This window comes from Vombatus ursinus, unplaced genomic scaffold, assembly GCF_900497805.2.
Source record: "Vombatus ursinus unplaced genomic scaffold, bare-nosed wombat genome assembly UNPS02014814.1, whole genome shotgun sequence".
In the NCBI taxonomy this organism is placed as follows: Eukaryota; Metazoa; Chordata; class Mammalia; order Diprotodontia; family Vombatidae; genus Vombatus; species Vombatus ursinus.
In genome coordinates this window covers 14,213,622-14,238,613 of record NW_020954592.1, presented here as the reverse complement: position 1 = coordinate 14,238,613, position 24,992 = coordinate 14,213,622, and the positions used below count along the sequence as shown (strand labels likewise).

The 24,992-nt window shown below is 37.3% G+C and overlaps 1 protein-coding gene across 2 annotated transcripts in view; it reads right to left on the bottom strand.

Moving 5' to 3' along the window:
• The window catches only part of CDKL5 (cyclin dependent kinase like 5), a 266,772-nt gene that overhangs the window by 87,980 nt on the left and 153,800 nt on the right, over positions 1 to 24,992 (bottom strand). For both annotated transcript variants that reach the window (XM_027835406.1, XM_027835407.1), the window contains exon 5: positions 6,076 to 6,212. In XM_027835406.1, coding sequence (XP_027691207.1) covers positions 6,076 to 6,212 — 137 coding nt within the window. The remainder of the gene's footprint in view (positions 1 to 6,075; positions 6,213 to 24,992) is intronic.

Here is a 24,992-nt window from a genome sequence, read left to right as displayed (position 1 = left end):
TACTATAGTAATCTACTATTTAATAAAGCCAAGACTCTAGCTTCTGGGGAAAGAACTCACTATTTGACAGAAACTGCCCAGAAAACTGGAAAACAGTATGGCAGAAACTACCAACGTCTTACACTGTATAACAAGATAAAGTCAAAATGAGTACACGATTTAGACATAAAGGGTGATACTATAAACAAATTAGGAGAGCAAGAAATAGTTTACCTGTCAGATCTATGAAGAACGGAAGAATTCATGACCAAACAAGAGATAGAGAACATTATGAAATGCAAAATGGATAATTTTGATTATAACAAATTAAAAAGTTTTTGTACAAATAAAGCCAAGATTAGAAGGAAAGCAGAAAGCTGAGAAACAATTTTACATCCAGTGTTTCTGATAAAGGCCTCATTTTTAAAGCATATAGAGAACGAAGTCAAATTTATAAGAATACTAGTCATTCCCCAATTGATAAATGGTCAAAGGATATAAACAGGCAGTTTTCAGATGAAGAAATTAAAGCTATCTGTAGTCATATGAAAAAAAGCTCTAAATTACTATTGATTAGAGAAATGCAAATTAAAACAACTCTCAGTTACCCCATCACAGCTACCAGATTGGTTAACATGACAAAACAGGAAAATGATAAATGTTGCAGAAGACGTGGGAAAACTGGAACACTAAGGCATTGTTGGTAGAGTTGTGAATCGATTAGACCATTCTGAAGAGCAATTTGGAACTATGCCAAAACCCTTTGATCCAGCAATACCATTTCTAGTCTGTATCCCAAAGAGATCATAAAAAAGGGGAAAAGACCCACATGTACAAAAATATTTATAGCAGCTCTTTTTGTGGCGGCCACAAATTGGAAATTGAGGAGATGCCCATCAGTTGGGGAATGGCTGAACAAGTTGTGGTACATGAATGTAATGGACTATTATTGTTCCATAAGAAATGATAAGCAGACAGTCTTCAGAAAAATCTGGAAAGACTTGCATGAATTGATGCCGAGTGAAGTGAGAAGTACCAGGAAAACATTGTACACAGTAACAGCAATATTGTGTGATGACAAAACATTGATAGTTTATAAAACTAAGACAATTCCAAAGGACTCATGATGGAAAATGCTATCCACATTCAGAGAAAGAACTATGGAGTCTGAATGCAGATCAATGCATACTATTTTCTCTCTCTGTCTTTATTTCTTTTTATTTTTTCTTTCTCATGGTTTTTCCCTTTTGTTCTAATTCTTCACAACATTTATAATGTAGAAATATGTTTAATATGATTGTATATGTAATAGCCTATGTCAGCTATATCAGGTTATAGCTGTCTTGGGGAGGGGGAGGAGGAGAGGGAGACTCAAAATCTTATAAAAGTGAATGTTGAAAGCTAAAACTAACTAAACAAATAAATATAAATAAAAAGAAATGGGAAATGTGATAAATACAGTATTTTAGGAATATTAATTGGATAGTAATAGTGTAGCACAGAATGACCTGAAAGGGGGTTTGATGAATTCAGTTCAACTCAATAATCATTTATTGGGCACCAGGTCTGTGCCAAGCACTGGAAACACAAAGAAAAATAAAGTAATTCTGCCCTCATAGAACTTAAATATTAGGGGGAAATTGGAAGAAAGCGTATTTACATAGAAAATTAAATACAGAAACTATACAAAAGTTTTTGTGGGAGTTTTGGGAAGAAGACAGGATCAGGAAAGGATTCCTATAGGAGGTGGTAAGTAAGCAAAGTTTTGAAGGAAGCTGGGACTTCTAAGTGGGGGAAATGAGGAAGGAATTTTTTATTTTTTCCTAAAAGCAAAAGAAATCATTAAAGTTCCTTGAGCATGTGAACAATAATCACTTGACTAACAAGCATTAAGTGACTACTATATACAAGATGGGCAGCAACATGGTACAGTGGACAGAGGTACCCAGCCTAGACTTAGGGAGACCAAACTTCAAATCCAGCCTCAGGCATTTATTAGCTGTGTGACCCTGGGCAAATCACTTAACCCTGTTTGCCTCAGTTTCTTCATCTGTAAAATGAGCAGGAAACGGCAAAACATTCCAGTATATTTGCCAAGAAAACCTCAAATGTGGTCATGAAGAGTTGGACACCACTAAAAAAAACTGAACAATATTAACATGTATAAGACATTGGACAAACTTGTGCTTTAGGAATATAAATTTGGTGCCTGAGCTGAGGATGAACAAGAAAGTGAAGACTGGAGCAGAAAGGCCAATTAAGATACACTGCACTAACTGAAACAAGTTGTGATAAGGCCTTGACCTAGGATAGCAGCTGTGTGAATGCAGGGAAGGGGACAGATGGGATAGATATTGGCATGGTAGAAGCCGTAAGATTCTAGATTTAGACAACTGGCTGGATATATGTGGGGTGAGTGGGAGGGAAAAGTTCAAGATGACTCTGAGGTTTCTAATGAGAGCTGCTACTGCTATTTGTCCTTTGATAATCAGGAACGTAATGCCATGACATGCAAGTGAATTGGATTTAAGTGAGGCAGGGCTGTGCAGGTCACCAGTCTCACTTTCACCTCCGGAGCCATCTGGTTACAGTGGCTAGATAGAGATCAGGACAACTGGAGATGGCCCATGATGCAATGGGGATCGTTGGCCTTTTCAAGCTAAGGTCCTTAATAGGTCTCAGTTTGACTGAGGCAAAGCCTATTTAGTAATTAAGGCTTACTAAGAGAGCAGTGGTGCCATAAATAGAAACTGGGCAACTAGGAATGGGTAGGGTTTGAGGGCAAAGATAATGAGGCTGGTTTTGGTCATGTTGAGCTTCAGACAGCTAAGGGACACACAGCTGATTCTCTCTCCAAGGTCACTTCAACCTCTAAATCAATGCTATTGTGATGACGCTGTATAGAGAACCTTAAAAGTGAGGAAAATTAGGAAGATGGCTAATGCAATATTCCATAAAGGGTAAAGGAATTATCAAAAAATGTTCTGGGACTTGCTGGAGGGAAGAAAAATAGGAGTGGGTAGGTAGGAGTATACCAGGTTTATGGCAACACTGCTAAAATAATATATCAGTTATTCTGAAAATCAAGGGACCACCCTCTCACCCCTGCAAATAAACAGATACATCAAGTAATAGATTTTAGTTTAGCTGTAGAGCCTGAAATACCATTGACTGTACCTTAACAAAACTACTTCTATTATTACAGCAACTGTGAAATCCAGTCAAGTCAACAAGTATATATTAAGCAACTACACTGAGTCAGTGCCACACACTGGGGATCCAAAGAAAGGCAAAAACCAGTGCTTGTTCTCAGGCAACTCACAATCAAATAGGAGAGGAAATATGCAAACAACTGTGTACAAACAAGAGAGAACAAGATAAATTAAAGGTAATCTCAGAGAGAAGACTCTAAGATTAAGGGAGACAGGAAAACCTTCTTGAAGAAGATAGGACATTAACTGATACTCAAAGGAAGCCAGGAAAGTTAGGAGGTGGAGACAAGGAGGGGGGATGTTCCAGACATGGGGGAGAGCTGAAGAAAATGTATGAAGGAGAGAGAAGGAATGCTGTGTGCAAGGAAAAGAGAGGAGGCCAGCATCACTAGATCACAAAGTACATGGAAGTCAGAAGGTGGATAAGTAGGACGGGTTCAGGTCAAAAGGGGCCTTTAAGCTAAAAGGAGGATCTTATATTTGATGCTGAAGGTAACAGAGATGTACCAGACCTTCACAATAGGGGAATTTCTCACGTACACATCTTTAGTATTCTCTCTCTTCCTGTAAATTTTGAAAGACTTATGTTATTGAGAAGGGTAGTGAAATAAGAATTTTTACCTTTTTTTCCTCATCTTGAAAATGATGTAATGTCTATCTAAGAATGTTAATCTAAAGGATAATAAGAGAGGAGGAGAGAGAACACAGGAGTGCCGAGTGGGAGGAGGGGAGGAACCCTAGTAGACATGCAATGGCTAGGAAAAACTGACAGATAGCATAGTAAGGACAGGGAAAGTCTATATGAATTAGCTTCCAGAACTTCTCAAAGACTTCCCCCCAAAAGGTAGAAAGCTTACACTTGGAGCAACACTGTAGTAACAGAAGAGAAAAAAGAACATAATGTGCCTTATTTACAAGTTTGTCTCATCATAATCACAGGAAAGGCTATAAGCACAACAATTACTCAGTTCTACATAAAAAGATTTTGCCTGCTTTTAGTTTAAGATGAGATATTTCTTTGAAATACAATCAAAGCACAATACTTCAAATGAAAAGTCCCACTAAACCTACAGAGCCCTAGTCTTTACATAGGGGAACACTAGAGATTTTGGAATAGCACTTTACATTACCAGGTACTAACCTAACATGCTTCTCTAGATGGTAGAGAAAGATATGACTTATTTGCTTTTGAAAAATGAATTCTGAAATTTTCTAAAACAAATAATGCTTTCTAAACAGACAGTAAAATCAGACATTTAATTTTAGGGATGTACAATCATAAATTAAGGGCAGAGTCTTAGTTGCTTTCCATTAGTATATTAAGTATAGAGATAACATATCAAAGGGTGACAAAAATTACTACTGTGTTGATTTTGCTAACAAACAAGGCCAAACAAATCTTTGACAAGTTAATGTTGCAAAGTGGTTAGTTCTTCATTTCCATCTCTAATGGCGGGAGGATACAATCACAGAAGCTAGAAGACAACCTGAGAGGTCACCTACTACTACTCTAACTCCAAGAGGTCTATGGGACAAAATTTAGACAGAAGACATGAAGGGAAAGAACTTATCTAATTCCAAGTCCCAGATTTGCCCGCTAATTGATCTGACTTATATGGGCAGTCATTTCATTTATTCTACATAAGGGGAAAAGTATAACACAAGCATTCATGGGAGGTTTGGGATAAAGTAAGCACAAGTGAAAGGCAGAGCCATCTCTCGAGACTTTTGCTGAGATCAGGTGTGTGAGACTATGTTTTGGAGGGCCTGTGTTAAAGATATGAACTTGATCCATTAGAGCCCTATCTTAAAGAATCCTATTTCCCTCTACTATGCCTTTTCTAACTCTATTAATCCCTAGTGGTTTCTCTGAATATGCTGCACATCCGTAAAAATCACTGTCTACACCAACACATTTTGGCAAATAATCATTTGTAATGTTCTCTTGCTCTATATTGGTAGAATTTCCTCATTCGGGGTTCTCTATACCAAGGAAATCACAGATCCAACCCCTATTTCAGTCTCTCTCATTCTATAATGGGTTCACATGTCTCACATTCGCAATGAGCCTGCAATCTCCTCAAAGTTAGACACAATGTCTTGCTTCCAATACAGCATGATGTAGTAGAAAGAACATTACTATAAGAGGCAGGAGATCTGGATTCTAGATTCAAGGTTTCCTTTTGCTACTTACTAGATATGTGAACTTAGGAAAATTACTTAAATTCTCTATTTTCACTAACTTATCTATAAAATTGGAAAATGCCTTACCTAGCTGAAAAAACTATGATGGTCTCCTCTACCATCTACAACTATGATTCTGTCTCTAGCACAGAACATGATATGCCAGAAAAAAACAGACATTTAATAAGCACCTGTTAAATTTAACATTTAAAAATATTAAAATGAAAAAATTTATAGGTAGAAAACTTAAACACATCTGGTTAAAATTTTTAATATGTGTAATACTGCTTAATACTCAATAACTTAGTAAGCTTTAAATACAAGATTATGATAAGGATAAATTACTTAAGGTATATCCTTTCACATGTGTCTTCAGAGGCTTACTATAGGTTTATTTCAAAGTAAATATGGTACAAAATATAATGACAATACGTTTACCAGATGCTAAGGGCTAGAGATCTAAATTAGTAATACCATTTAAATTCTAAAAAACATCACATGAGATTTCATTAAAATGTTTCATAAAAATATTTATGCATGTTTCAATAATTTTTCATAGTAATTATGTCATAGTAACAATGTCTTCATTTTAATCAAATGTATAAACAATAATTGATAGTCACAATAAGGCAGCACAGCTTCTTCAATAATTTTAAAATTCATTCTAAATAGAAGATCCTGGCTCCAGAATGTTACTTACTTTTTCCACATATTCAAACACCAAGTATAATTTCCCTCTTCTTCGGAAAGCTTCCTTCAACTCCACTATATTTTCCTGTTTTAGAGTTCGAAGCATTTTAAGCTCTCGTAAAGTTGTTTCCTTGACTTCTTCATTTTCTAAAATCCAAACAATGATAAAGAGAGAAAAATGAAAGTGTTCATATCTACGGAAAATACTTCTAGGCAAGCTAAGAAAAATATGCACATTCACCAAAATTAAGTCCCAGTCTAATGAAATAGTTAAAACTGTGGCTTCTGTTTTACAAAACTTATTCATGAAAAGCCCAGAAACAGATTATTAAATGGCATATGATCATAGTGTGATGTATAAAGTTCTATACTTGAAAGCAGGAAGAGATGAGTTCATATCTCACCTCAGACACTATTTGTACGGCCCTGGGCCAATAGAGGCAATACAGAGAAAGGAATAAGCATTTATTAAGTACCTACTCTGATCAGGCACTGTATTAAGAACTTCACAAATATCTCATTTAATCCTCACAACAATCCTGGGAGGTAAGTGCCATTATTATCTTCATTTTGCAGTTGAGGAAACTGAGGCAGACAGCAGTTCAGTGACTTACATGGGGTTTCACAGCTAGTGAGTGTCAGAAGCCAATTTGAATTCAGGTCTTCTGGACTCTACACCCAGCAACGTGCTACATGGCTTCCAGGTCACCAAATTTGGCATCAGAAAGACTTGGATTGTAATGCTACCTCAGCTGAGTGACCCTGGACAAATCATTTAAAATCTATTTCCTGATCTGTAAAATGAAGGGGTTGAACTCCATGGTCTGAAGTCCCTTCCAACTCTAAATCTAGGATCCTGTGATATGTCATTTACCCTTTCTCAGTTTCCTTATCTATAAAATGGTGATAACAACATATGTACTACTTACTTTATAATATTTTTGTGTAGATGAAATGACACAAGGAATGCAGAGTGGTCTGCAAATATTACAGGGCTACATGTCAGTTATTATTATGACTTATTTAATATTTTAAAAATAACCAGAAGAAAATATATTCCAGTCCCTTTCAAATCATAGGATCACAGTGTTAAGAGATGGGAGTGTCTTTAGAAGCCATCTAATCTGGCCCTTTTCTTTTGACAAATGAACAAACTAGGCCTCAGAGAAGTTAAATGACTTTGCAGTGGTAATACTGCTAGGAAATGTCAGAGATGGTTTAAGGATCCCTGAGTCCAGGTCCAGCACTCTAGATTCTCTCTAACAATAAAGTCCTTCCTTCAAGGAAAAGGATGATTTTTAGTTCCAGGAATGACAAGATTTCCATTTGTATTTTTCAAAAATGCAAATGCCCATATATATGTGAAACAAATATACATGCCAACAGATGCCAAAACATAGAATTTTGGAGTTAGCAGGATCTTGGAGATTACCTAGTCCAATGAATACCTGAACAGTAATCCTTTCAGTTGAGGCCCTGATCTTCTACTTGCTACTTGAGGACTTCACTACTTCTGAGGTGGCCAATGTTACTTTGGGAAAGTTCTATTTCTGAAATAGATTTTTTTTTTCCTCCTTTAAATGGAAATCTCCCTCTCCAACTTCCAGTTACTTCTGAAGATAATCTTACTTAATGGTGAATTAGGAAATGTGTATATAGATACAATTAAAAGGTCAGTGGAAGAATAGCCTTAGTCCCTGTTATATTGAGCATCCTGGAAGTCTACTGTGTTGCCGGGCACCAGAGCCATTTGGTATTGGCTGCAAGCAGTTTTGTTCTGCAGAGCTGCCCATGACAGCAATTGGTTGTCTATAATTGTTCCTCTCAGCTATCCAGTTACATCTGCACATATCTTTGGTCTGTGTTTCAATATTCTAGCTATAGATAAAATTACTTATAGATCTCAACATGTATCCAGTAGCATTTGAATAAGGAAGACCTTGACACAATTTAATTCAATAAACATTTGTAAGTGTCTAATCTCTGCAAAGCACTGTGCTAAGCAGTGGGTAAAAACAATTAGTACTCAAGTGATCCATTATTGGAAATGTCTAGAAATCATTTCAATTTTTTATTCAAGGTAAAAGAAGTGACAATAAGGGTAAATAAAAGCTACAGACAGACTATAATATCATTTTTGAGAATTGTGATTTCAATGTCTTCCCCTAAGAGCCTTTGAAAAAGCAGCTAACAGGCATCAAAACTGAATTAATTGAGTTATGCCTGTTCACTATTATTCCCAGCTGTCCTCTAAAAAATGTAGTAATAATGAATGGAAGGGCCAAAAAACTGACAGTATGTAGAAGTAAAGGAGAAACTAGAGACATGATTAATCTAACTGCACATTCCTAAGATACCCAAGAGCAGTATATAAGTGACTACTGCAATAGAGGCACTCAATAAATTGAACTGAAATTTCTTAATTGAAACTAAGGAGACTCTTTGCCACTTGTGAAAGAAGTGACTGTGCCAAAATGGGGTTTTGCCTCTGAGCCTCAGAGGTATTTCTTCTCATTACCTGACAAAGCTATTTCACAGGTAGGAGATATAACAAGTAACATGGCCAAATAGTCTTATCATGAACATTTTATTGATTCTACAACTAAAATTACAAAGTTCACCAGATATAAAGGTAAACTCAGCCCACTAGCCACAGTATACAATTATAAACGCCCAAGACTGCAAAATGTTAAATGACATATAATACCATAATATTAGACAGGCACTCAAACCTCAAAATGAGCATAAAGCTATACAGGTTTGTAGACAGCCTATCCTAATCCAGTGGTCTTACTGAAGAGGGAAGATACAAATAATTTCTATCGAAGACCAAATGAAAATTTTGCTTTAAACAATGTCAGTCTATTATTGCTTCCTTAAATTAAAAGTCCACAATTTGTCCCCAGTGCTAAGAGGATTAATTCCAGGGGCAACTAGGTGGCACAGTGTATAGAACACTGGCCCTGAAGTCAAGAGGACCTGAGTTCAAATCCAGTCTCAGACCAAACACTTGACACTTACAAGCTGTGTGACCTCAATTGCCTAAAAATAAAAATTTTTTTTAAAAATTGCCTAAAAATAACAAATTTCAAAAAAGAGAATTAATTCCAAAAACTTAATTCTAACATTCGAGGACCTCTATGATATGTTCCCACCTCTTAAATACTTGGTCACAGCCTCAAGATCAAGAAAGGAAGGTTTTAACTTTCTCATGTATTTACTTTCACCAAAGTTTGTTTAGATGCACTTCTGTATTTGCTTCATTTTATTTTCGCCTCACTTGTAATCTGAATTATAGAATGTTGGAGATGATATTATCCAAACATTTCATTCTGTAAAGTAGGAAACTGTGACCTAGAGAAGTGCTGGTGAATAGCTAAAGTTACAACTAGGACTTAGGATTTTCTTGTCTGTTCCCATTTCCCTAACAGAAACTCTCAAAATCATAATGCCAAAAATCACCTCATTTAGAAAATGCATCTTTTGCTTCTCCACAAGTACACCATTCATAAATATCCTGCATTGCACCAAACCAAACTCCCATGAATGGGCAACATGTTCAATTTTTGGCATAGCCAATATTTTCCCCTTTAAAATGCACTTATTTTCCCAGTGAAATTTCCTGCATACAAGTAATCCTTAGGAACATGTTACAGCCAACTTTTACATACTATGAGTCTCTCCATTGCTGACTGAGTCAGCATTTTGATTCTTCCAACACTGTGGGGATCCATGACTTCTTGCTAAATATCATAATCAGCAAAATATTGATTTTTTAAAAAAAAATACATAGGTTTTTGAGTCTGGGAACATCTTAGAATCACTGACAACACTGCATTTTGCCAAATTGAATTCAACTTCTCTTTTCCTTCTTTTCAGTTGTTTCTATAGTTTATTTGTTGTAACTGTCCAAAATACATTTATTAATGAACTAACTCAATGAACTGTCCTCTCAGTAGACACCTATTTCTACCACAAGACTACACAGAAGGGACCCACTTGAGGGCTTTTCAGCTGTTATTAATGATTGCTTGTACTCTCTGCCAAAACCGGAGAGGAAGTATTTAGAAATTAATGGATAGGATAAGAGAGGATCATTCATTCAACAACTATTTATTAAGCTCCTACTATGTGCAATTAACTGAAAAGAAAAAGACCAAAGTGTAACAGTCTCTAAATGCTAAACATTTATAGGCATTATAACCTACTAAGGAAGCATACCGGATAGAATACTGTGCCTGGAGTTATGAAGATCTCAATTCAAATCAGGCCTTACACACTAGCTGTGTGACCCCCTGCAAGTCACTTAACTTTATTTGCCTTAGTTTCTCCATATGTTAAACAGGGATAATAATAGTACCTACCACTCAAGGTTACTGGGAGGATTAAATGAGATAATATTTATAAAGCACTTAGCACAGTGCCTGGCACATAGTAGGTGTATAATAAATGCTTATTTCCTTCCTTCCCACTGGCAAACATAAGACAAAGGTAATTTGAGACAGGGTTAAGTGACTTGCTCAGGGTCACACAGCTAGTAAATGTCTGAGGTCAAATTTGATGTCAGGAAGATGAGTCTTCCTGGAATCCAGGCCTAGGTGCTCTATCCACTGCAACACCCCACTGTCCCTGGATGTCACTTGAGTTGAGCCTTAAAAAAGAATAAGCATTTAAAGAGACAGAGATGAAGGAGTAACTGACACCTAATTCATTGCCAAATCTTTTATCTCTTAAAACATCTCTTGTACTCTTTTTCCCTACACTCACAGCCATTACCCTAGTTCAGGCCTCATCACCTCTTGATTAAACTGCTAAAATAGCTTCTATTTGGTATTGCTTTCCTGCATCAAGTTTCTCCCCACTCCAATTCATCCTTTAGACAGCCACAAAAATGATTTTCCTGAAGTACAAGTAAAACAATGTCACCCTCCTACTCAATAAACTCTAGTGACTCCCTATTACCTCTAAGATCAGATATACACTCTTTTGAACAACACTTAAAGTTCCTCACAACCTGTTAAATATTACTACTCCACATATATTTACAATTTAACCCCACTGGCTTCCTTAATGTTCTCCTACACAATATTGCACCTCCTGACTTCATCCATGCCTTTGCTCCGGCTATTGATCCCCATGTTTGGGAAGGCTCTCCCTCCTCGCTTGCGTTGTAGAACCCTTGGTTTCAGTCAGGACTCAAGTCAACTACCATCTTCTATCTACATGAAGCCTCTCCTGATTCAGCCAGTTGAGGGTAATTTCCCACCAAAAATATATTTGTATTCATTTTGCACATACAGTTATCTCTTCCACACCGTGACTTTCCCCATCGCAGTTTTGATATATCAAGGGTTGCCATAAGAAACCAAACAGGAATTTTGGGGGAGTTTTGCGGAAACCACAGATGACATGCAAAGACCAGCAGACAACAAAGAATAAGTTTAGAAACTCAGAAAGGCATAAAATATATATATAGTATTGTATAATATCAACGTATTTTAGTAGAGGATACTGGGAAGATGGCAGAGTAGGTCAGAAAATGCCAAGCTCTCCTGATTTACCCCACAAACAAGATTAAATAGCACCTCAGGGTGAACAAAGAGTAGTAAAAATAAAGGAGAGTCGGGGCAGAACAGTGGTCCTCCTGGGTCAATTTGGAGAAGATCCAAAGAAAAATCCCAGGACCTAGATGTAAACACATCCAGGATAGTTCTACTGAAATAGCAAGCTGTAAATCCTAGGGCCAACTGGACTGGGCGGTAGCCTCCACCCTAGCCACAGGATCTCTCACCTCCCTGACAGGTGTCTCAACTAGGGAAGACTGAGGAAACTTCTGCTGATAAGGAACACCACACTCAGCTGCACTGCCAAGATGTAACCCTGGGTGAGAAGGAACCAGCACAGCCCAGTGAGTGCAGAAGCAGTGGGGTTGGACACCTCTGGCTGTAGGTACTTACAGGAGGGCAAAGCTCTTGGTTTTTGTTCCAGGACAGAGGGGAGAACTGAAGGGGTATCTGAGGCCAGAGGCACCAACCCCCATACCCCAGGACTAGAGGTGATTACAAAAAATAAGCCGCTACAAATTTTAAAAATGAGCAGGTAAAGGAGAAAGAATCCAATCACAGAAAGTTACTATGGGAATAGAGAAGACCAGCATTCATCTTTAGAGGAGGATATTGAAGCAAAAAAAACCCTCTCCTACCCCAAAGAGTAATGCCAAATGGCGATCTGCCTAAAAAGAATTCATAGAAGAACTTAAAAAAGACATTATAAATCAAATAAGAGACTGTAATTTTCCTCAATCTCAAAAAAAAAAAAGATTATGAAAAGGAAGTCAACTAATTAGAAAAGGAGATCCAGAATCTTAAGGAAGAAAACAACTCCCTGAAAATTAGAATTGGGTGATAAATGGTCAAAGGATATGAACAGGCAGTTCTCAGATGAAGAAATTAAAGCCATCCATAGTCATAACGAAAAAATGCTCTAAATCACTATTGATTAGAGAAACGCAAATCAAAACAACTCTGAGGTATCACATCACACCTATCACATCGGCCAAGATGACAAAACAAGAAAATGATAAATGTTGGAGAAGGTGTGGGAAAATTGGAACATTAAAGCATTGGTGGTGGAGTTGTGAAATGATCCAACCATTTTGGAGAGCAATTTGGAACTATGCCCAAAGGACTATAAAAATGTGCCTACTCTTTGACCCAGCAATAGCACTTCTAGGGCTATATCCCAAAGAAATCATACAACAAATGAGAAAAGGCCCCACATGTACAAAAATATTTATAGTAGCTCTTTTTGTGGTGGCAAAGAATTGGAAATTGAGAGAATGCCCATCAATTGAGGAATGGCTAAACAAGTTGTGGTATATGAATGCAATGGAATATTATTGTGCTATAAGAATGATGAATAGGCTGACTTCACAAAAACCTGGAAAGACTTGTATGGTCTGATGCTGAGTGAAGTGAGCAGAACCAAGAGAACGTTGTACACAATAATAGCCACATTGTGCGATGACTAATATTGATAAATTTAACCCTTCCCAGCGATACAAGGATCATCTAAAACATCTCCAAAGACCTCATAATGGAAAATGCTATCCACATCCAAAGAAAGAACTATGGAGTTTGAATGCAGATCGAAGCATACTATTTGCTATTTTTTTTTCTTCTGTTGAGTTTTGTTTCCTCTTTCTGGTGGTTCCTCCTATTGGTTCCAATTCTTACTTACAACATCACTAATGTGAAAATATGTTTAATAGGAATTTATATGTATAGCCTGTATCAGATTGTGTGCTGTCTTAGGGAAGGTGGTGGGGAGAAAAATTTAAAACTCAAAAGCTTATGGAAGTGATTGTTGATAAATCAAAATAAATTAATTAAAAAAAAGAAAATTAGAATTGGGAAGGGGAAGCAAGTGAAGTTAAAAGAGATCAAGAAATAATAAACAAAATATAAAAGAATGAAAACTAGAAGAGAATGTGAAATATCTCATAAGAAAAACAACTGATCTGGAGAGCAGATCAAGAAGATTAAACATAAGAATAATCAAGGGGCAGCTAGGTGGCACAGTGGACAGGGCTCCAGCCTTGGAGTCAGGAGTACCTGAGTTCAAATCTGGCCTCAGGTACCTGACACTTACTAGCTGTGTGACCCCAGGCAAGTCACTTGATCACAATAAAAAAAAAATATAAGAATAATCAGACAACCTGAAAACTATGATCAGAAAAAGAACCTTGACAAAATAATACAAGAAATAATTAAAGAAAATTGTCCTGAAGCATTAGAACAAGAAATCAGAACAAGCATTAGAAATGGAAAAAATCCACCAATCACTACCTGAAAGAGATCCTACAAGGAAAACCTACAGGAATATCATAGTCAAATTCCAAAACCCCCAGCTCATGAATAAAATATGATGAGCAATAATAAAAAAACAACTGAAATTCAGTGGTTCCACAATTAGAATCACACAAGACCTAGCAGTGGCAACATTAAAAGACCACAGGTCAGAGACCACTTTATATCGAAGAGCAAAATAACTGCAGTCAAAAACATCATACCAAGCAAAGTTAAGCATAATTGGGAATGGAAAAAAAAATGGATATTTAATGAATTGCCAGACCTTCAGGATTTTGTTAAAAACAAAAACAAAAACAAAAACAAACCTAAACTTAATAGAACATTTGACATATAAGATCCAAGAGAAACTTAAGGTACAAATCAAAGACCAATTACAAGGGACTCAATAAGGACAGACTGCTCTTCTTTTATATGAAGAAATTTATGATATATGTCTAAGATTGTTATTAGTAATTGGGTAGTTAGTAAGAAAGAATGGGGTAGACTTAGAGTATGATATGATTGTAAAAAGTACATATATACATACATACATCATCTAAATTCAGAAAGAAATAAAAAACTAAGGGGTAGAGAGGGTGGAGAGTTTAAGAGGGATTTTTAGAAGGGAAGGTGAGGTAATAGGATAAGGGGAATGAGGTTATAGAAGGATGTTTAGATTAACAGGAATGGGAGGATAAGGGAGGGATCCTTGGAGGGGGTAGGTTAAGTAATAGGAGAGGGGCAAGGTAGTGGGTAGAAGTAAAGCAGAGGAGTCAGCTGGGATAGGAAATAAAAGATACACACAAATATAAAATAAAGATTAGGAGTAGAATTTATTAGGGGAAAAAAACAGGTAGTAATCATGAGCTCAGACAAAGTTAAAGCTAAAATAGATTTAATCAGAAGAAAAATAGGAAAGATATGTCAGCCATATTAATCAATATTGTTTTAGACTATTTAAAATAACTAGACAGCATAAGGTTGGAATATGTGGTGTAGGAAATAACTAATTGGTGGACTTAGAAAAATATGGAAAGACTAGGACTTAAGAAGGAAGAGGTTATCCACCCTCAGAGAAATAGAGGGCAAATAAGTATAGTAAGGTCTTACATAGATGCATATGAATGTATGTCTATATATGAGTATGATTATAGATATCTAGGTGTATGTATGTATATGTAAGTGATTGTATGTATGTATATATTTTTGTGTGTATGTGTGTATATCTGTATGTATGAATGCGTGCGTAGGCATGCATGCGTATGTGTATGTGTGTGTGTGTGTGTATTTGTATCTCCATGCTTAACTGTAGCCTTCTTGGGAAGAAAAGGGGGAGAACAAAGTAAAAAGTGCACAGCAAAGAACAAAAGAAAACTTACAAGGAAGCAAAGAAATGGTGGATAGCTCTGAATACAATGCATAGTATGTATTATATAGGCTTTCTGGAACTGGAAATTTATTGCTCTATATCTTGAATCCTCTCCTATGTTCTGCTGTGTAAATGGCAATGCTTTTTTTTTTCTTTTCTTTTGTGTTTAATTTTAATATTTAAATTGGAGTTTTCTTTTTCTTTTCTTATTGTGTATTTAAGTTTAAAATAAGTTAATTTTTAAAATCAACATATTTTATCTTTTAATACCATAATAATTCAGACTTCTTCTCTGGTAGAAAGGGATGGCCAAAAAATTTTATGTGGATTTTCCATATCACAGAGGGAAGGAGGGGGGACACTGTACCCCAAACCCCATGATGTGGAAGGGATAACTGTATTCTGTATATAAACTTACAAGTCACCCCTGACAGAATGTAATTTCCTTGGGGGAATGGACTGTTGTAATCCCAGTGCTTAGCAGAGTGGCCCACAGAAAAGGAGGTATTTAGTAAGCAGTGGTTGATTGACTGATTGCTTGAATACATTTCCAAACACGGAGGTCAGTTAGTGTAAATGCATAAAGGCAGGAGAGAGTAATAAGTTCAAGAAACAATAAAGACTGCAGTTTGGCTGGACTATAAAATGTATAAAGGAAGTAATTAAGATAAGGTTAGAAAGACAGGAGGCATTAATGAAGGCATCAAAACACCAGGCTGAGGAGTTTACATTTTATCCTAGAAGAAATAAGGCCTGGCTGAGGATTTTTGAACAGAGAAGTAAAATAGTCAGAACTTTGTTTTAGGAAGATAGCTTTGGGCAGCTTTAACTGATTGGAAAAATGAGAACCAATTCAGCTCTAAGAGGCTATCAGAGTAACCCAATTGAAAGGTGACAAGGATGTGAAAGAATGGTAGCAGAATGATTGAGAGGAAAGAAGGAAGAGAGAGATGTTATGAAGGTAAAATGGACAAGTGAATGAATGTGTGGCAAGAAAGAGAAATAAAGAATGACTCAGGAGAGGAACCTGATGACCTAGAAGAGAGCAGTACCCTTGACAGAAATAGGAAGTATGCAGGGGGACAGGTTTAGAGGGAAAGATGATTTATACCACTTGGACATGCTAAGGTACTGATACTGGCAGAGAAAGGATCTGAAAGTTGCAGTGGGTGGGCAAGGAGTGCCGCGTCTTCCTTCTGGTGAATGTGTCAGTGAACATGAGAGAAAGAGCAACCTGCCTGAAGAGGGTGGCAGGGATGCAGCACCCTATAGAGAACCAGGCTTCTGTGAGCCCCAGAATGTGGAAAGGGAGTGAGATGAAGGAATCTAGTATGAAGACTCTTAACAATTTGGGTTCCAGAGAGCACAATGAAATGGAAAGGGAGAAAAAGATACAGGCTGTAGAAGGACAGTGATGGATAAGAATAAGGAGTTTAGGGAGAGGTTGCAGGGGGAAAAGATTTCTACCTTAGTATCCCTGAATCACAGGGATAAGTGTAGCAGGGAGGACCTGGCCAATCACAGGATGGAGAAAGACCATCTGGCTAGAACCCACCCCTTTCTTTGTCCTTTGGTGACTGAGCATAGTTTTAGACCTGGGTCAGTTGTGTCATCTTCCACTGTTTGTTATTCCCAACACTGGGGAGTTGGAGGCATAGACAACAGGGAGTTGTGGTTGGACATCTGGTCCTAAATCGATGATAGACTCATCAGCGTCATTCCAAAATAGTAAGAGATGGGGCACATCCTAAACAAAACTTGCTTTTAGAGCAAACATCTCCACTCCTAATCTCTGAAAATGCAGGCCTCCCAGTACCTTTGAAGGCCTATAGCTTAAGTTTGATCAGAATTTCTGGTACATATAGGTCTTCTTAAATACAGGTGCTCTAGGGGCAGCTAAGTGGTGCAGTGGATAGAGCACCAGCCCTGGATTCAGGAGGACCTGAGTTCAAATCCAACCTCAGATACATAACACTTGCTAGCTATGTGACCCTGGGCAAGCCACTTAACCCCATTGCCTAGCCAAAAAAAAAAACATATATATATATACATATATATATATATATATATATATGTATATATATATATATCCTCTATGAATACCCCACATACCCCAATGATGAATATTATAGAAACAAGAAAATGATATAAAAAAGACAATAGGAAGAATGAGGAAAATGACAGACAAGCATAGAAATGATAACTATAACTAGGATGTAAAAGCTTCTGCTAGGTTCAATTCGGGCCAGTGTCAATAATCAAAGTGTTATCTAAGGAACTGTGTGCTCTGAAATTATCTTTTACAATCCAAGAAAGCAATACAGGAGTTGTGAGATATTGCATGAACCACCAGCCTAATATATCTGTGCAAAAAGGTCAGACAAAATAAATCACTGGAAGGGGACTGAAAAGCAAAATGAAATCATTTTACTTACGTACAAAGCCATACATCCTAAGACATAATGGAGTCTGGGAATATCAAGAGAGGGAAAACTAACTTGATAAAAGGGATTAGATCAAGGGAAGAGTTGGGCCCTTTAATATAGGAAGAAGACTTAAAAAATATGGCTAGAAAAATCTGAAATACATGAATACAGTAAATTCCAACAAGATCATCAAATCCTAGAATAGAAGAACCAGGGGACAACTCTTCAAGTTTAAAAGCGGTAAAATTAGGATGAATACAAAGAAGTACAGTAAATATTGACCAGTCAGGAATGTGGTATCCTATCTAATTACAGAAAGAGAAGCTGAGTGGTCTAATTGAAAGGGTGTTCAGTTTGCAATCACATGGACTGGGTTTGAATCCTAGCTCTGCCACCTAAAACTACATAGCCAGGTGTAGCTAAAATGTAAGAATAACAGAAAAAAGTACACCTGAGCTCTACATTCTTGACACACACACCTCTCATTCCAACTCCTCCAAAGAGATCTAGAAAATGCACCAGTCTGAATCCTGATAGGGAAATGTAAGAAAAAGTCACCATGAGTAATTTTTCCAGCCTATGTCAGCATACAGGGATTGGGAGTATATGGATACACTAGATTGAGTCCATCAGTACAGTCTAGCATAAGGAGAGACTGAACTCTGGGGCAAAAGCAGCCATACCCATTCTAGGGCCTTCTACCTGGTGGGAACAAACGCCATCTGGAAGCTATGGCTCACTATACCATCTCCAGTCATAGATCATGGCAAACTGAGACCAGGACCTGAGCTCAGGAGTGACCTTCAGGGATAAGGAACTCTGGGCTGTGTACCAAGGCTCAAAGCAACCAGTAGCTATATGGCTCTAACCACTGGAGCAGAGTGGAATCTCAATTCCAGTTATTAGAGCAGTATGAACTCTGCAGAAGAATAACAAAGGCAGGAATCCAACAGCAAAGGAAAGTTTGTGGTTCTAACACTTTGCTTCCAAGCTGGCCAGAGGCTGAGTCCAGCAGCAGTCTCTTGTTGCTTAGATTCAAACCCAGGTCAGACAACTGCAGGTTCAACCAGGAGAGCAGAAATGAGATTTGACCCTGATCAGATAAGCTGCTAGTCCCTAGCCTAAACTGTCCCTGAGAGTTTAGAACAATACAACACTCAATACACCAAGAAACTAGCAATAGGACCAGCCCAGATCTTCTCTCCATTAGTGCAGAGAGTCTGTCTCTAATAAAATTCAAAGTCAGGGAAGTAGAACAGAATAAGCAAATCAAAAAAAGAATCCCACCACAAAGGTCAGTTAAGGAATGCTCAAATCACAAAATCAGAAGAGAACGACTCCAAAGCAAGGTCAAAAAGAAAAACAAACTTTGGGCACAAATTCAACTACACTTTCTAGAAAAGATAAAGCAAGAGATAAAATAAAAAGTTTAAAAATTAAAGAAATGAGAATGCTAGAAGAAAAGATTGGAAAAGAAATAAGAGCTACAAAAGAGGGATTTAAAAAAGGAATTAGCATCCTGGCACAAAAGTTACAAAACTCTGTCCAAGAAACACGCTCCCCCAAAATTAGAATGGACCAAATAGAAGCTAATAACTCCATGAGACAAGAAATAATAAAATAAAATCAAAAGACTGAAAGGAAAAAAAAAACAAGAATGTAAATTATCTCATAGGAAAAACAACTGATCTGGAAAACAGGAGAAAAAAATTAAGAATCACTGGAATACCTGAAAGATATGACCAAAACAAGAGTCTATACAACGTATTTCTTTTTTTTAAATAGTATTTTATTTTTTCCCAACTGTGTGTCAAGACAATTTTTAGCATGCATTTTTATAAGATTTTGAGTTACAGATTTTTCTCCCTTACTCCCCTCCCCATCCCTAAAATATTAGACCATTTGATATAGATTATATATGTGCAATTATGTCAAACATATTTCCATATTAGTCACAGTTGTGAAAGAAACAGATCAAAAGGGAAAAAAACCACCAAAAAAATAAAGTAAGTGAAAAAACATATGCTTTCATCTGGATTAAGAGTCCATCAGTTCTTTATCTGGATGTGGATAACATTTTCCATCATGGGTCCTTTTTACTTGTGTTGCTGAAAAGAGGTAGGTCATTCATAGTTGATTATCATACAAAACTGTTAATACTGTGCACGATGTTTTCCTGGTTCTGCTTACTTCACTTGGCATCAGTTCATTAAGCCTTTCCAGGTTTTTCTGAAGTCTGCCCACTCATCATTTTTTATGGAACAATAATATTCCATTACATTCATATACCACAACTTGTTCAGCCATTCCCCAATTGATGGATAATCCCCTCAATTTCCAATTCTTGGCCACCACAAAAATAGCCACTATACATATTTTTCTACATGTGAGTCCTTTTCCTGTTCTATGATCTCTTTGGGATAGAGACCTAGAAGTGGTTTTGCTGGGCATGTCCAGTTTTATAGCATTTTGGGCATAGGTCCAAACTGCTTGCCAGAATGGTTAGATCAGTTCACAACTCCACCATTTTCCCACATCCTTTCCAAAATTTATCATTTGCCTTTTTCATCATATTAGCCAATCTGATAGGAGTTGTTTTAATATGCATTTCTCTAATCAAAAAGTGATTTAGAGCACTTCTTCATATGCCTGTAGATAGCTTTGGTTTCTTCCTCTGAAAACTGCCTGTTAACATCCTTTATCCATTTATCAATGGGGGAATGACTTGTATTCTTATAAACATGACTCAGTTCTCTATATATCAGAAATGAGGCCTTTATCAGAGACACTGGCTGCAAAGATTGTTTCCAAGCTTTCTGCTTCCCTTCTAATATTGGTTGCATTGGTTTTTTTTTTTCTGCAAAAGCTTTTTAATATAATCAAAATTATCTATTTTACATTTTGTAATGCTCTCTCTCTCTTGTTTGGTCATGAATTCTTCCCTTCTCCATAGATATAACAGGTAGACTATTCTTCGCTCTTCTAATTTGCTTCTGGTGTTACCCTTTATCTACACATCATATTTCAAGAAATCTTAAAAAAAAAAAAAGCTACTCAGATCTCTTAGAAGCAAAGGGCAAAGCGGAAATAGAAAGAATTCAATGGTCACCTCTTAAAAGAAACCCCAAAATGAAAACTTCCAGGAAAATTACAACCAAAATTCAGAGCTTAAAGGTCAAATAAAAAATACTACAAGGAGTCAGAAAGAAAGAACTCAAGTACTGAGGAACTACAGTCAGAATGACATATGATTTAGAAGTCATCACTATAAAGGAATGGAATGCTTAGAATATGATATTTCAGAAGACAAAAGACATACAGGCTTACAACCAAGAATGGCTAACCTAGCAAAACTCTGAGTCAAATCCTACAAGAAAAAACACGGACCTTTAATGAACACACTACAAAACATTTCTGATGAAAAGATCATAGCTGCATAGAGATTTTGTAGTTCAAACACAAGAATCAAGAGAAAGATAAAGGGATAACATGATTGAACAATCATAAGAGACTAAACAAGGATAAATGGCTTATGTGGTACATGTGTCCCCTCTAAATCTTAGTATCTTTAGGAGTCAAAGAGGAAGTCTAATTAGGGCTGGAAATGGTTCTGTTATATCTTCATTGCATTAGAGAAGAATGTTAAAAGAAGGGAAGAAGAATCTATCGGGGGGAAGGGAAAGAAAGAAAAATTAAGGAACATCTCATAGAATCAGGGTATACAAGCAGACACCTATACAAATGAGGAGAAGATTCTAGGGGAAGTGGCTCACATTTAAGCTTTACTCTCATCTGAAATGATAAAAGGAAACAATAAACACACAGGTAGAATTGGGTACAAAAAAATACTTCATTCAACAACAAAATAGGAAGGAAAGGGGAGAAAGGAAAATTAGAAGCAAAACAAACCCTAAGGATGTAGAAAAATATTTACAGCTCTTTTTGAGGTAGCAAAGAATGGGAATCTATACATGTTTGTTAAAGGAGCTGTTTTTCTTTTGTTCTCATGAGGAGTGGGGAGGATTAAGTGGGAGGGAAATAAAGGAGATTTCTGCTGACTGAAAAAAGTAAAATATAGTAATAAAAGAACTGGCTGGCCTTGGACAAATCACTTGATTTCTCTGGGCTTCAGTTACCTTACCTGTAAAAGGAGGGAGCTGAATGAGTTGACTTTAAAGGTCCCTTTCCAACTCCATATCTATGATCCTAACTGAATTTTCTATTTAAAATGTTGTAGGCTCTGGAGTTCCTGCCAAGAAATCAGTATCTTGAATTTGGGACCCATTGACTCTGGACTCTTTTTTGTAGTACACATAGATAAAGGTTAGCAGAACCACATAACCTAAAATCCAAGCAAGAATATGGTTCTCCAATTCCTAGAAAAACATGGAACAGGATGAACTGCCAACACCTTTCTTAATGGTTTAGGATAATATATATAGCAGTGTTTTTCAATTTTAAAGAAAAACAGAGAGGTAGCATAGTATAGTGGGTGGAAAACTGGCCTTAGAGTCACAGCCATGGTTCCTGTCTCTAAGACACATCAGCTGTGTGACTGTTAACCAAGGGATAGAAGGCAGGTAGGTGGTGCAGTGGATAGAGCGCCAGTGACCCAGAGTTAGGAAGATCTGAGTTCAAAACCAACCTTAGATACCTATTGGCTGTATGACCTTGGGCAAGTCATTGAACCTCTCCCAGCCTTAGTTTCCTTATCTATAAAATGTCTAATAGCACCCTACCCTCCCACCATGAAGATCAAATGAGATAATATTTGATAACTGTTTTGCTATATAAATGCCAATTATTGTAGCGGTGATGATGATGATGATGATGATGTCATTTAATGCTTTCAGTGACCCAGCTAATTCTCTAAAAATTAAAGTTGTAGGCAAAGAGGCTGGATGCTTAATATCTGCAATGGCAAAAGTTTATTTACTGGGGAGCTCTACATGGATTAAGTCATGTCTGGTCTAAGTAAATGAATAAATTAAAACTAAAAAATGGTTCAAGTTCCTATAGCATTTTAAAGTTTACATAATACTTTCCTCATGATCCTGTGAGGTAGGGATTATCATACCCATTTTACAGAAACTTAGAGTCAAAGAGATTAAGTGATTTGCCCATATGAGATTCAGTCTATCAGCCAATAAACAGAGCTAGTTGACTCCCCCTTAAAACCCAAATGACTGGTTTTCACTGAATGGTCAATAATAACCCCAACCTATGCCTCAGCGGCACACTATTTGGATTTTGATGGCTTAGCATGAGTATAAATAGCAATTGTTTTTTGTTTTGGCCAGAACAGGTATCTTCCTCTTCTAGACTGATATCTTCGTGATGGTAAACTGAGCCATCTTTTGTCTCAACTCTTACCCAGTCCTTAGTTATTGAGTGGGCAGTGGCTTTAGACAAATTGAGAACTGGGAAAGACCTAGGTCACCTGCTGCATCCAGGACAATTGCCCTTGACCTTTGTCTTGTCACTGGACTTAGATGACTGGAGGAGTGAGGCTGACCCCACTCATATCCAACTCATGTGCAAGTCATCACCCTCATGATGTCATTGGTTCTCTTTGAGAACAAAGGACCAACAACAACAAATAAAGGGAAAAAGGACCAACAACAACAAATAAAGAGAAAAGATAATCCCTTCTCTCAAACTGCTAAGAAGATAAATCAACACAAAGAAGGTATTAGAATTAAAGGGGACTGGAAAAGGCTTCCAGCAGAAGGTGGAATTTTATCTGAGACTTGAAGCAAGCCAGGGATTCCAGGAGGAGATGAGGAGGGAGAAATTGCCAGGCATGAGGGACAGCTTATGAAAATGCCTGAAGCTGGAAGATGAAGTAATTTGTTTGAGAAGCCAGTATCACTGAATTGCAAGATACGTGGGTAGGGGGTGGGGGGGGGGGGGTTAAGATATACAACAGAACAGAAAAGCAGAAGGAGGCCTGGTTATGAAGGGCTTTGAATAACAGAGGATTTTCTACTTGATTCTGGAGATGAGAGGGAGCCATTGGAGTTTACTGAATAGGTAGTGCATGATCAGACTTAAGTTTCAGGAAAATCACTTTGACAGCTGAGTGGAAGACAAAGTAGAGTCATGAGGACCTTGTGTCAGGCACACTAACCAACAAGTTATTTCAGTAGTTCAGAGGGTGAGGTGATAAGGGACTAGATTAGGATGGTGGCAATGTCTGAGAGAGAGATCACAGTATATATGAAAGATGTAACGAAAGTAAAATTAACAGGCCTTTCTGATGACAAGTTCTCATTCTCATAGTGTTTAGGTTTAGGGGTGCTAGGACCCCAAAATCACAACATGCGGGTCCCGCCTAAAAGAACTCAACCCAAGCCTTCTTTCAGCCAGAGACAAGGTTTATTAGAACATCCATCATGTTGGCCAGACTCTTAAGGAGTCTGAACATTAGTGACCTATTGGCTAGATTCTAAGAATCTGAGCACCTTAATGGTGACAAGATGGACCTTATATACAGAAAGACTATGAGAGGGATCACTATGAGAGTGGCCAAGTACAGTATGAGGTAATAGACCTGCAAATGCAACCTAGATAGGATTAATGGTGGGAAGAGGCCATAGGCAGGTAAAACAATGAAGGGCTAGACTAGGTTAAGGGTAACAGAGAATTGGGAGACTGGCCATAGCCACAGTAAAGGCCAGTTGATGGGATTATAGCCTCAGGGGAATGCCAGAGATTTGGCCATGTGGGAAAGTTCAGAGTTTTTCCTTCTTGGGTTCTAGATCCCATTCTTACCAATAGGATCACAGGTAAGAACTAGAAGGTACTTTAGACAATACCTAATCCAATTGTAGAGATAGAAAACTAAGTCTAGAGAAGCCCAACATTATAACATAACAATCAAAACCACAAAATATTCATTAAGTAGTGAATCCAGGTCCACTAGTCAGGTCCTCTTGACACAACAGCAACAATAACAACAATATAGTGCTTAATATGTGCCACACACTATGCTTTATAATTACTATATTATTTGATCCTCACAACAACCCTAGGGGGTAGCTGCTATTATTATCCTCATTACAGACTAAGAAATTGGGGCAAAAGATAAGTGACTTGCCCAGGATTGAACTCAGGTCTTACTGATTGCAGCCCCAGAGCTCTATCCCTCTGCATCACCTTCCTGCTAAATCACAGTAGCTCTGGGATTAAGTCTAGGGGGCTCATGAGTTCATCCACAACTACTGTGTTCTTTAACACACACACACACACACACACACACACACACACACACACACACACA